The 12892-nt window shown below is 42.4% G+C and overlaps 1 protein-coding gene across 1 annotated transcript in view; it reads left to right on the forward strand.

The window, feature by feature from the left end:
- The window catches only part of Nedd4 (neural precursor cell expressed, developmentally down-regulated 4, E3 ubiquitin protein ligase), a 61205-nt gene extending 48660 nt beyond the window's left edge, over nucleotides 1–12545 (forward strand). Inside the window, exons 14-28 of the mRNA XM_013010034.1 lie at nucleotides 226–306; nucleotides 541–595; nucleotides 1342–1400; nucleotides 2725–2790; nucleotides 4301–4530; nucleotides 4914–5035; nucleotides 5129–5199; nucleotides 5632–5727; nucleotides 6312–6385; nucleotides 6859–6919; nucleotides 7637–7696; nucleotides 7783–7890; nucleotides 10310–10406; nucleotides 11764–11836; nucleotides 12018–12545. Coding sequence (XP_012865488.1) covers nucleotides 226–306; nucleotides 541–595; nucleotides 1342–1400; nucleotides 2725–2790; nucleotides 4301–4530; nucleotides 4914–5035; nucleotides 5129–5199; nucleotides 5632–5727; nucleotides 6312–6385; nucleotides 6859–6919; nucleotides 7637–7696; nucleotides 7783–7890; nucleotides 10310–10406; nucleotides 11764–11836; nucleotides 12018–12120 — 1356 coding nt within the window. The 3' untranslated portion in view covers nucleotides 12121–12545. The remainder of the gene's footprint in view (nucleotides 1–225; nucleotides 307–540; nucleotides 596–1341; nucleotides 1401–2724; nucleotides 2791–4300; nucleotides 4531–4913; nucleotides 5036–5128; nucleotides 5200–5631; nucleotides 5728–6311; nucleotides 6386–6858; nucleotides 6920–7636; nucleotides 7697–7782; nucleotides 7891–10309; nucleotides 10407–11763; nucleotides 11837–12017) is intronic.
- Nucleotides 12546–12892: the final 347 nt, after the last annotated feature.

The following is a 12892-nucleotide window of genomic DNA, read 5'->3' on the forward strand; positions in this document are numbered from 1 at the left end:
GCAAAAAGAAAAAAGCTGGAAGTGGTGCTGTGGCTCAAGTGGTAGAGCGCTAGCCTTGAGCTGAAGAGCTGAGGGACAGCGCCCAGGCCCAGAGTTCAGACCCCACGACTGGACAAAAAAAGAAAGAAAGAAAGAAAACCTTGAGCATATTGATTTGCATTCTTTTTTTGTGTATATGATATTCTATTTTTTCTTTTTTGTTGTTGTTAACTAAACCAAAAAAAGGAAGATCCAAGATTGAAAATCCCAGCTCATCTGAGAGGAAAATCTTCACTGGACCCACCTAAGGATCTAGGACCTTTACCTGTAAGTGCACAGAACTGTTCCCAATCCACCATGACTATCTCAGACATTTCCTACTCTGGGAATTCAGTACTTCTTTAACAGCTATAATTCATATTGTTAAACTATCCATGCCTTCTACCAAGAAGGCAAATGAAATTCAACCAATTAAAGGAGCCCTAACTAATGTTACTTTTTTTTCTTCTGGACCTCTAAAGTCCTGTCCTAAAAATAATTGAAATATATTTGTCATTCTAGCCAGGATGGGAAGAAAGAACCCACACAGATGGAAGGATCTTCTACATAAATCACAGTATGTTTCTATAACTTCCTTTCTTTTTAGTCAGTTGTGGGGCTTGAATTCAAGTCCTGGGGGGCTGGGAAGGTGGCTCAGCGGTAGAGTGCTTGCCTTGCATGCATGAAGCCCTGGGTTCGATTCCTCAGCACCATGGTAGTAGAAAAAGCCAGAAGTGGTGCTGTGGCTCAAGTGGTAGAGCACTCGCCTTGAGCTGAAGAGCTGAGGGACAGTGCCCAGGCCCAGAGTTCAAGCCCCATGATCGACCAAAAAAAAAAGAATGAATTCAAGTCCTGGTTGCTGTCCCTGAGCATTTTTTGCTAGGGGTCTCTCACTTTAAGCCATAGCTCCACTTCTGGTTTTCTGGTGATTAATTGGAGATGAGAGGCTCATGGACTTTTCCTGCCTGGGCTGGCTTTGAACCATGATTCTCAGATCTCAGTATCCTGAGTAGGTAGGATTATAGGCATGAACCACCAGCATCCAGCTTTTATGACTTTTTTTTTTTTTTTGCGGTCATGGGGCTTGACCTCTGGGGCCTAGGTGCTGTCCCTGAACAATTCAGCTCAAGGCTAGTGCTCTACCACTGAGCCACAGCGCCACTTTGGGCTTTTTCTGGTTATGTGGTGCTGAGGAATCGAACCCAGGGCCTTATGCATGCAAGGCAAGCACTCTACCACTGCCCCTTATGACATTATTTTTTGTGTTATAAAACTTTGCGTGTGAGAAAGCATGACTAGCTTGTTTGTTTTTCTTCCTTTCAGATATAAAAAGAACCCAGTGGGAAGACCCTCGCTTGGAGCATGTTGCAATTACTGGACCAGTAAGTTTGTCTGGGTCAGTGCCCTTCCCTGGCATTGCCCTGTCCTGTCATTCCTGTTCAGATGCGAACACTCACGAGCACTGAGTAGAAGGCACGCTGGGCCATCTCCTCTCTCTCTACTGCCCTTTTCCCTGCCCCAGTTACTTGATAAGACAACAGGAAATCATCCTCCATCATCCTTACCATCCCCCGAACCATGGGTGATAAGTGAACCATGCTATCCAAATTTTGGGCCAGTGGCCTGGTGAGCTATCTCAGGCTGATCCCTGCTACCCTGCAGGGGAGGGGAGAGGGCAATGCCCAGAGTCCTGAACATACAGGAAAGGAGGTAAGGGTGCATCCAGATGAGGAAGCAACACCATGCTATCAGTCACCGGTGAACAGAAGCAACCCTTGGAAAGGCCTATTGCATTAAGCACCACCATGTTGAAATGTAATGATTATCATAGTAAGTAGGATGGTTATATTACTTCTGAGTCAAGTTAATGATAGGAAAAGCTTTTTTCCTCTCTTCTAGAAGTAATTTGTCCCATTTTTTTAAAATGTGGATTTTTGTTTTCTAATTCACAAAAAAAAATGGAATAAAATTAAGGTGGGCACCAGTGGTGTATACCTGTAATCCTAGCTATTTATGAAGCTGAAATCTGAGAGTCACCGTTTTGAACGTGTTCAAAACCAGCCCAGGCAGAAAAGCCCATGAGACTCTTTATCTCCAGTTAACCACTAGAAAGCTAGAAGTGGTGTTATGGCTCAAGTGGAAGAGCACAAGCTTTGACTGAAAAACCTCAGGGACAATGGTCAGGCCCTGAGTTCAAGCCCCAGTACTAGCACAAAAAAATAATAATAATAAAACTGAGCACATGTTTTTTTTTTTAAGACTTCTACGTTTCTCAGAGGGTAGTCTTTGAAAATGGTAGGTTAAAAAAAAAGTAACTCCTAGGAGTTCAAGGGAAAAAATGCATTTTTCAAATTGTTCCTTTAATGGAGGAATTACTTTGAAAGACTTTTATAGTAATGGAAATTTTTATTTCTAATATTTCTCTACTTGGAAGAAATGTCCTGTTTCTGGCATGTCACATTTCAAAACGATTATATGATGAAAGTTACAGCCAGAGGAATTTCTGAGTACAATTTGGTCTTCAATGGAGAAATTATTTTTAAAAATTAGAATTTTATTATATTTGTTTAATTTCAAATGAAACTTTTAGTTTCCAAATATTTCTCTTTTTAGTGTTTTTAACTTACATTCATAAAATACCTACAGGGAAACTTCTAAAGTACTTCCAGAATCCAAGTAATCTAAACCTTATTTATTCATCCACAGGCAGTGCCTTACTCCAGAGATTACAAAAGAAAGTATGAATTCTTCCGAAGAAAGTTGAAGAAGCAGGTTAGTGATATTTGTAATAAAAATTAAGGATGATCATTATATCCACAGGAAATAAAAGATGACTTTTCAGCCAGGAGCTGGTGGCTCGTGTCTGTGATCCTAGCTATTCAGGAGGCTCAGATCTGAGGATCCTGGTTTGAATCCAGCCCAGGCTCAAGTGGTAGAGTCCTAGCCTTGGGGGAAAATAGCTGAGGGAAAGTGGGAGGCCCTTAGTTCAAGTGGTAATACTGATGCATACACACACACACACGTGCGCGCACACACGCATGCACGCACGCACGCACGGAATGGAGCTTTTAACAGATGGTCCTCCATATGTATATTCAGTGTGTTCGGTACACCTTCCCCAGCACCACAACTTCAGTTGGCTTGAGGTGAAATAGGTCATTCACTCATCTCTTTGGTTTCTGTTGGTCTTGACCAATATTTTCAATACCTTCCTCCTCTGCTCATTTTCTGGCCCTCCCTCCTTGCAGTTTAGGGACGCTACCACTAGGTGGCCGCATTGGGTTACACTTCCTTAGGTTCTGAACCTAAGGACTGCTTTTCCAAGGATTCAAGATGGCAAGTCGGATACCATTTTTTTTTTCATCCAAAATTTAAACAAAATGAAACACAGTCATTTTTTTTTAATTCACATTGTTGATGCACTAATAAAATTATATACTTTTCTCAAAGAGTGAGTGCATCGGGGCTGGGAAGGTGGCTCAGTGGTAGAGTGCTTGCCTTGCATACATGAGGCTCTGGTTCGATTCCTCAGCACCACATAAGCAGAAAAAGCTGGAAGTGGCGCTGTGGCTCAAGTGGTAGAGCGCTAGCTAGCCTTGAGCTGAAGAGTTGAGTGACAGTGCCCAGGCCCCCACAACCGACAAAAACAAAACAAAAAAAATGCATGAGTGCATCAACTAGATGCTGGTGATTCATGCCTATAATCCTAACTACTCAAGGGCTGGTATCTGAGGATTGAAGTTCAAAGCCAGCCTGGGTAGACACAACCAAGAGACTCATAGCCCTAGTTCACCGCCTGAAAAGCCAGAAGTGAAGCAGAGGCTCAAAAGCAGTAGAGCTCTATCATTGAGCAGAAAAAAAACAACAACAACCAAAAACTAAAGGGGAAAAAAAGTGTAGCAGTGAAGCTCACTGGACATTGATGAATGTGAACTACACAACACGTAGTAGAGACAGGAAGGAGGGACTAGGAGAGAGTGAGGGAAAAGAAGGCATTCCATGGAAATGTACTCACGGTCTAACTCATGTCATTGTAATCTCTCTGTACATCAGCTCTAAATAACAGTAAACTATTTTTTTTAACGTAAGGAATAGCATCTAGGCCCTGAGTTCAAGCCCTAGTTCTAGCACGCGCACACACACACACACACACTCAATAAAGAGAGAGAACAAGAGACAAGGGTAGAGGAGGATGCTCAGCACATGTCAAGACTTCCCTATAAACTCGTCGTTTACGCTAACTTGATTGAACGTCTGGGTCTCTCTTTTCCTGACTCTGCAGAATGACATTCCAAACAAATTTGAAATGAAGCTTCGCCGAACGACTGTTCTAGAAGAGTCCTACCGGAGAGTGATGAGTGTCAAGAGAACCGACCTCCTCAAGGCTCGGCTTTGGATCGAGTTTGATGGTGAAAAGGGCTTAGACTACGGAGGAGTGGCCAGAGAATGGTTCTTCCTCATCTCAAAGGAAATGTTTAACCCCTACTATGGGTTATTTGAATACTCTGCTACGTAAGTACCTTTTCTTACTTTCTGAGATGAGAGTTTTGCTAAGTAGCCCCGGCTGGCCTTGAACTCAACAATCCTTCTCTTGAGTGCTGGGATTACCCACACCTGCTACCATACCCCAAGTTGGGGTTTTTGTTGTTGTTGTTGTTTGTTTGTTTTGAGGTAGGGTCTTTAGACTAAGTAAAACTCTTATCTCCCAATTAATCACGGAAAAGTGGCACTGTGGCTCAAAGTGGTAGGGCACTAGCCTTGAACAAAAGAGCTCAGGGACAGTCACCCAGGCCTAGAGTTCAAGCCCCATGACCTACAGAAAAAAATGATGGATGGATGGATGGATGGATGGATGGATGTTCCCAAGTTGTACTTCAATGTTGTTGTCTTTACAGGGACAATTACACCCTACAGATAAACCCCAATTCTGGCCTGTGTAATGAAGATCACCTCTCTTACTTCAAGTTCATCGGTCGAGTCGCCGGCATGGCTGTTTATCATGGCAAACTCTTGGATGGTGAGTGTCAAACTGTAAAAGGTTTCCGATGTCAGTCATTGTCTGTGTCCTCTCCTTGGGTGACTGTTTTTCATGTGTTTCCTCCCTGGCAAGGTTTCTTCATCCGCCCGTTTTACAAGATGATGCTACAGAAACCGATAACTCTTCATGACATGGAGTCAGTGGTACGTTGATTCCACTTACAGCATGATTCAAGCAGGCAACCACACAGTGTGCAGAATTAGGATTTGTTGTTGTTGTTGCCGCCTGTTCGTGTTTTTGCAATGCTGGACCACAAGCCCAGGGCTTGTATATATACTCCTAAGCCACATGGGGATTTTTCTTGAGACCCAGAATGGCCTCAGAACCATGATCCTGTTGATCTCTGCCTCCTACAGAGCTGGGATTACAGGTTTGAGCCTCTGTAGCCAGCCAGTTTTACTTATGTACTTAGCTATTATCTACTTATATATGTAATATGTGTAGATGCATATGGAAAAGCTGTTCAGCTAGTGCTTCTATTTTGCTCTAGTTACTCAGATTCTCAAAATAACCTCTTATGTAAGTTCAGGGGGTCTCTAGATACGAATTTTAAAAATACGATTTTCCCTTTCCAGGATGGTGAATATTATAATTCGCTAAGATGGATTCTTGAAAATGATCCAACAGAATTGGACCTCAGGTTCATCATCGATGAAGAACTTTTTGGACAGGTTTGTGAATTTCCAAATGCTACAGGATTTGTGAAATACAGCCAGCCACTGGTGGCTCACAGCTATAATCCTTACTATCAGGAGGCTGAAATCTTAATAGCAGGGTTCGAAGCCAGTCCAGGCAGGAAGATTCATGAGACTCTTATCTCCAATTAGCCACCAAAAAACCAGAAGTAGGGGGTGTGGCTCAAGTGGTAGAACACCAGCCTTGAGCAAAAAAAAAAAAACAAAAACACTAAGGAACAGTGTCCAGACCTGGCACACACACATACACAAAAAGAATTTATGAAATAAACATAAGCTAAGTTTAGGTATGAATGTGCACACTCAGTCACATTTCTGGGCTCTATTTTTACATTTGTTTTCCAACTACAAAGGCAGTCTCTCAGTCCGACTTAGTGTCGTCTTTAACATTTGACTCATTCCGTGTTTATTTTAGTAAAACTAATATTTAGGTTTTCTTAGTGTTTGGTTTTTGAGTGGATTTGATTTAAAACACCGGGCCCTGGCATAGCTATCATCTGTATACTTTTTCAATGTGTTCTCCCTAAAATAACATATCCAGGTATCATGTTTAATTTCAGACACATCAACATGAGTTGAAAAATGGAGGATCAGAAATCGTGGTCACCAATAAGAACAAAAAGGAATATATTTAGTGAGTATTTTATTACCTAAGCATTTTCCTCAAAATAATTTTGTACTTTCTTCTGGGATTTTTCTTTCTTTTTCTTTCTCCATCCCCAGAAGCCCAAAGCTCTTTTTCTCATGGAAAATGCAGTGCATAGCAAAGCCCGGAACCCTGAATTCAATTGCTAGTACCATATGTATTTATATATATTCTCATGCATTTGCATGTATTTGCATACTATTAAATAGTAATAGTATTGGTTACATATAATATATAACCTGTCTTTTTTTATTGTTTATTATTGGCTCTGGGGCTTGAACTCTGGGCCTGGGACTGTCCCTCAGCTCAAGGCAAGCACTCTACCACTTGAGCTACAACGCCACTTCCTAGCTCATCTTTATGTTCCGTTTCTAAGTAGAATAAAGATGTCTTGCGATTTGTTTTCCTTGGTTCATATGTAAAATATCCAAATGTGGGATTTTTTTCTGTCTTGTGTTTAGCCTTGTAATACAATGGCGGTTTGTCAACCGAATCCAGAAGCAGATGTCTGCTTTTAAAGAGGTATTTATTTTCTTTTATTTTCTTCCTCATGTTCTTCTACAGTTTCGTGCAGTCCATAAGTTTCCAGTACTGGGCTTCCTTGTAGCTCCAAAAGATAGGTATATGGCTTGCTTGATTAAACCACGCAACATATATTTTTATATTAAAAACAAATTCCATAAATAGATGTTCATTATTTAATTGCAGTTATTCAGAATAAGGTGGGTTCATAGCTTAAGCAGTAGAATGCCTGCCTAGCAAGTGTGAGGCCCTGAGTTAAATCTCAGTATCAAGTCTTAAGCAATGAACATTGACCACACACACACGCACACACACCATACATCTATACTTAGATTTAATTTATTAGTTTTAGTAGTATTGGAGTTTGCACTCAGGGCTTCACACTTGCTGCCCTTGCTTGCTCAGAGCTGGTGTTCTACCATTTGAACCACACCTCCAGCTCAGCTTTTTGCTTGTTAATTTGGAGGCAGAGTTTCATGGACTTCTCTGCCTTGGTTGGCCTCAAATTGTGATCCTCCAGATCTCAGCCTCATGGCATGATCAGTGAACATCCACCTTTATGTGGATGTTTTATAATAGCCACTTTGAGGACTGGAGCCATTTCCTTGGTAAAATGGAGAGCTCCATGAACAGCCCGTGTGGTTGATGTGGAGGAACTGTATCACAGTCCCTTGAACCCGCTAGCCAAATTTTTTAATACTTCTTTTATTCTACTAGGGGTTTTTTGAACTAATACCACAGGATCTCATCAAAATTTTTGATGAAAATGAGCTGGAGGTAAGAAGCACTGTTTGTAGACTAATGTGGTTTTGAACCGGTGATTCTCCTGGCTTCCAACCTTCCTGTGTGTGTGTCCACTGTAGCTCCTTATGTGTGGATTGGGAGACGTCGATGTGAATGACTGGAGAGAACACACCAAGTATAAAAATGGCTACTGTGCCAATCACCAAGTCATCCAGTGGTTCTGGAAGGTAAGGGAAAATTTCCTCACTTCCTCAGAGTGAAATCAAATCATATGCATGCCAACTATTTGTATGTATGTAGGGTGTGTGTGTGTGTGTGTGTGTGTGTGTGTGTGTGTGTGTGTGTGTGTGTGTGTGTGTGTGTGTGTGTGTGTGTGCGCGCGCCAGTCCTGGGGCTTGAACTCAGGGCCTGGCTACTGTCCCTGAATTTGTTTTTTTTTTTTTTTAATTTTTTAATGTTGTGATAAAGGTGTTGTACACAGGGGTTACAGTTACATGAGGCAAGTAAAGAATACATTTCTTTTTGGACAGTGTCACTTCTTCCCTTGTTCTTTCCCCATTTTTCCCTCCTTGAGCTCTTTTGCTCAAGGCTAACATTCTACCACTTGGAGCCACAGCTCTACTTGTGATTTTTTTTTTTTTCCGGTTATGCTTAAACTCTGGGCCTGGGCACTGTCCCTGAGCTCTTCAGCTCAAGGCTAGCACTCTATCAACTTGAGCCACAGCACCGTACCATGTTTTCTGATGGTTTATTGGAGTTAAGAGTCTCACAGATTTTGGTGCCCAGGCTGGCTTTGAACCGCAGTCCTCAGATCTCAGCCTCCTGAGTAGCTAGGATTACAGGTGTGAGCCACAGGCGCCCGGCTTCCACTTGTGATATGTTTGGTGGTTAATTGGATATAAGAGTCTCATGGAGGGTGGGAATGTGCCTTACAGTGGTAGAGTGCTTGCCTAGGATGCATGAAGCCCTGGGTTTGATTCCTCAATACCACATAAACAGAAAAAAAAAAAAAAGCCAGAAGTTTCGCTGTGGTTCAAGTGGTAGAGTACTAATCTTGAGCAGAAATGAAGCTCAGGGACAGTGCTCAAGCCCTGAGTTCTAGCCCCAGAACTGGCAAAAAAAAAGTCTCAGGGACTTTCCTGCCCAGGCTGCTTTCAAACCATGATCCTCAGATCTAGTCTCCTGAGAAACTAGGATTACAGGTGTGAGCTACTGGTGTCTAGCTATACATCAACTTTTTTTTTTTTTATTGGTCCGGTTGTGGGGCCTGAACTCTGGGCTTGAGCGCTGTCCCTCAGCTCTTCAGCTCAAAGCTAGTGCCCCACCACTTGAGCCACAGCACCACTTCTGGCTTTTTTCTTTTTGCTTATGTGATGCTGAGGAATCGAACCCAGGACCTCAGGCATGCAAGGCAAGTGCTCTACCACTGAGCCAACTTCCCAGCCCCTATACATCAACTTTTGATGAACCATCCTAGTGACTTATTTGTAGATAATTCAGAGAAATGTACCTCTGTTGTTGAACTTGGCACACTTCTCTGGACACAGGCCCCATCCTCCATACGTATTAAAGATAGCGAGCAATGTGTTCAGAAGGCATTGACAAAGTAATCATGGCTGTCATACATAAATCTGCCTTTAGTTCCAACTGAAGTAGAGATTCTCCGTCTTTAATGGCTTCTTCCAATTTTCCTGTAAATATGTATGCTGTTCAGTAAGTTCAATTAATGTAATTTTTTTCCAGTCCTGGGGCTTAATCTCAGGGCTGGGTATTGTCCCTGAGCTGCTTTTGCTCAAGGTTAGCACTCTTACTGCTTGAGCCAGAGCTCTACTTCCGGCTTTTTCTGTGTATGTGGTACTGAGGAATGGAACCCAGGGCTTCATGTATATTAGGCAAGCACTCTACCGCTAAGCTACCTTCCCATCCCCTCAGTGTAATTTTTAAAAAGCTATAAGTTACATCTTAAAAGAAAAGTCTACTTTGTTAGGGTATAATTACATTCTAAAGAGTTACCATAGACCGGGCACTGGTAGCTCACACTTGTAATCCTAGCTACTCAGGAGTCTGAGCTCTGAGGATTATGATTTGAATCCAGTCCAGTCAGGAAAGTCTGTGAAACTCTGATGTCCAATAAACCACCAAAAAAGCTGAAAATGGAGCTTTTCCTCAAGCTTGAGCAAAAGAAGCTCAGAGACAGTGCCTAGGCCCTGAGTTCAAGCCCCAGGACTGGCACATAGAGCTAAGCACTAGTGGGTTCATGCCTGTAATCCCAGCTACATCAGGAGGCTGAAACCTGAGGATCGAGGTTTGAAGCTAGCTCAAGTGGAAAAATCTGTGAGGCTCTTATCTCCAATTAAACCACTAAAAAGCCAGAGTTGGAGCTATAGCTCACGTGGTAGAGCACTAGCCTTGAGTGACAGTACCAAAACGGTGAGTTCAAGCTCCACTGATAGCACACAAAAAAACAAAAGTTTCCATGAAGCCTTTGAGATAGACTTTCAAGAAGACAGGTTTAATTAAAATAGCATGCAAATTTAGTCAGTGGTAATTAATGCTACAATTCAATTTTTGCAGCATATTTTTGGTATAGTTTTTTTTTTTCTCCCCAAGTATTGTTTCCTAAACGAAGTTTTGACTTTCTATCAGGCAGTCTTAATGATGGACTCAGAAAAAAGAATAAGATTGCTCCAGTTTGTCACCGGCACGTCCCGTGTGCCTATGAATGGATTTGCTGAACTCTATGGTAAGGATTTTCCATGGATCATGAAAAAAAATGGACCCATGCCAACTGTCTTTTCATGACTAATTTGTCTTCAGATTTCTGTCATCTACCCAGGCACCGGTGGCTCATGCCTGTAATCCTAGCTACCCAGGAGGCTGAGATCTGAGGATCGCAGTTCAAAGCCAGCCTGGGCAGAAAAGTCCATGAGACTCTTTATTTCCAATAAACCACTCAGAAAACCAGAAGTGGCTCTGTGGCTCAAGTGGTAGAGCACTAGCCTTGAGCTGAAGAGCTCAGGGATAGCGCCCAGGCCCAGAGTTCAAGCCCAACAACCGACAAAAAAACAAAACAAACAAAAAAAAAACCCAAGAATTATTGGGCATGGTGACACACTTTTAATCTCAGCTCATGGGAGGTATAATCAAGCAAATTGTAAGTTCAAGGCTAACCTCATCTATGTAGTGATACCCTTTTCCAAACAAAACAAAAGTGACCTGGGCACTCTTGGCTCACACCTGTAAAAGTAGCTTCTCAGATGGCAAAGATCTGAGGATCGTGATTCAAAGCCACCTTGGGCAGAGCAAGGTGAACAACTCTTATCTCCAATTAACTAGCAAAAATCTGGAAGTGAAGCTGTGGCTTAAGTGGTATAGTACCATCTTTGAGTGAAAAATGGAAGTAAAAGTCCAGTTCAAGCCCTGGTACTGGCAAGAACTCAGTAAGGAAGGGCAGGAGGGAAGAAAGGACGAAAAGAAACAAAGAACTATGAATACCGAAGAGCGAAAAGTTTCTAAAATTATTCATGATAAAAGAAAAGAACGTATTCATAATAAAAGAAAAAAAGTATATGATCCTGGTGGGTCATAGCTATAATCCTGGCTACTAAGGAGGCTGAGATCTAAGGTTTATGGTTGTAATCCAGCCCAGGCAGGAAAGTCCATGAGACTCTTATCTCCAGCTAACAGAAACTAGAAGTGGAGCTGTGGCTCCAATGACAGAGCACTAGCCCTGAGCACAAAAGCTCACTCAGTGACAGCACCCAGGCCCTTCAATTCAAGCCCTAGGACCAGTACGAAAACAAACAAAAAAAAAATTCTGAGAACACCCATTTTCCCTGTATACTTGTGAAGAAACTCACACGTAACTGTGCAGTGGTGTTCAGAGCTGTAAAACAGGCGACATTCATGCAACACCTAAAGGTATTCCTGGGCGCTCACAGATTAGATGGCAAAGAAGTATGGTTTAACAGGCATGGCTGGCAGAGGGCAGGCTGCATTTCTTCTGGGTTGGATTATTCCTATGATCATGTAGCTTCTACACGGGTGTTGAATGTTCCTGGTGAGACTACACGACACCAAGAAACTCTTGTTCCTTGCAGGCTCAAATGGACCACAGTCGTTTACGGTAGAGCAGTGGGGTGCTCCGGAGAAGCTGCCCAGAGCGCACACCTGGTGAGCGATGCTAAACCCTCGCTAGATCAGCGTCCCCAGAGTTCCTCCCGTTCACGCCGTTTCATTGGAGATAAGAGTCTCACGATCCTCAAGTGACAGCCATCTGGCTGTGTTTTCCTGTGCCAACTTTTGTGTTTGTCCGTGTCTTTTCCTAACCGGCTTCCATCCATCTTCTTTTCAGCTTCAATCGCTTGGACCTGCCACCCTATGGATCATTTGAAGAATTATGGGATAAACTGCAGATGGCAATCGAAAACACTCAGGGTTTTGATGGAGTTGATTAAACCAAACAAGCCATGGTGTCTTTTATTTCCCCCCCCCCCCGTTTTCATAAGCAAAAACGTATCTTAAATGTGTCTGGGGAAAACAAAACCTAAACACTTAGCCACCGTGTCTGCCCCAGATAGCACAGGAAAAATCACTGAAAAAAAAGAAAAGGTTAGAAAGAAAACGCACGGCAACTCTGCCACCACTTTTCTTTTTCTCAGAGCCAGGGCTGCGTTCATTCTGTCTTTAAGAGTTTCCATGCTACCATTTAGAAGTCCTGAAAACCTAACACAGTGAGTTTGTTCCTTCACATTTACCTCTTTTTTTTTTCTTGCAGTATTTGCTAGGCAGTTGTTCGTTTTTTAACTACTGAAAATGTAACTGTGAAGTATCTGTGATAAGTGTCATGTGTGAAAAAAAAAATGGATGCTTTTTTTATTTTTTTTTTTGAGAAGGAAAACTGAAGTTTGGAATTGTTTTCATATTAAGGAAACACCAAGGTGTTTAGTTGTATTTAGTGTTAATGCCGGTATTTATTCTTAGCGGGCCCCTTATTGCCGGGATTTTTGGAAGAACTTTTGGAAAATATGTTACCTATTGCAAAAAAATGTGTTTACTTTCCTCACGTGTGTGTGTGTGTGCACACGTGAACACACGTGCACCCATGTGCTCACACTGGTCCTGGAGCTTGAACTCAGGACCTTGGGCTCTCACTTCACTCAAGCCTGGCACTCTTAACCACTTGAGCCAAAGCCCCAGTACAGCTTTTTGCTAGTTAATTAGAGCTAG

The sequence above is a fragment of the Dipodomys ordii genome, unplaced genomic scaffold, assembly GCF_000151885.1.
Source record: "Dipodomys ordii isolate 6190 unplaced genomic scaffold, Dord_2.0 Scaffold11, whole genome shotgun sequence".
In the NCBI taxonomy this organism is placed as follows: domain Eukaryota; kingdom Metazoa; phylum Chordata; class Mammalia; order Rodentia; family Heteromyidae; genus Dipodomys; species Dipodomys ordii.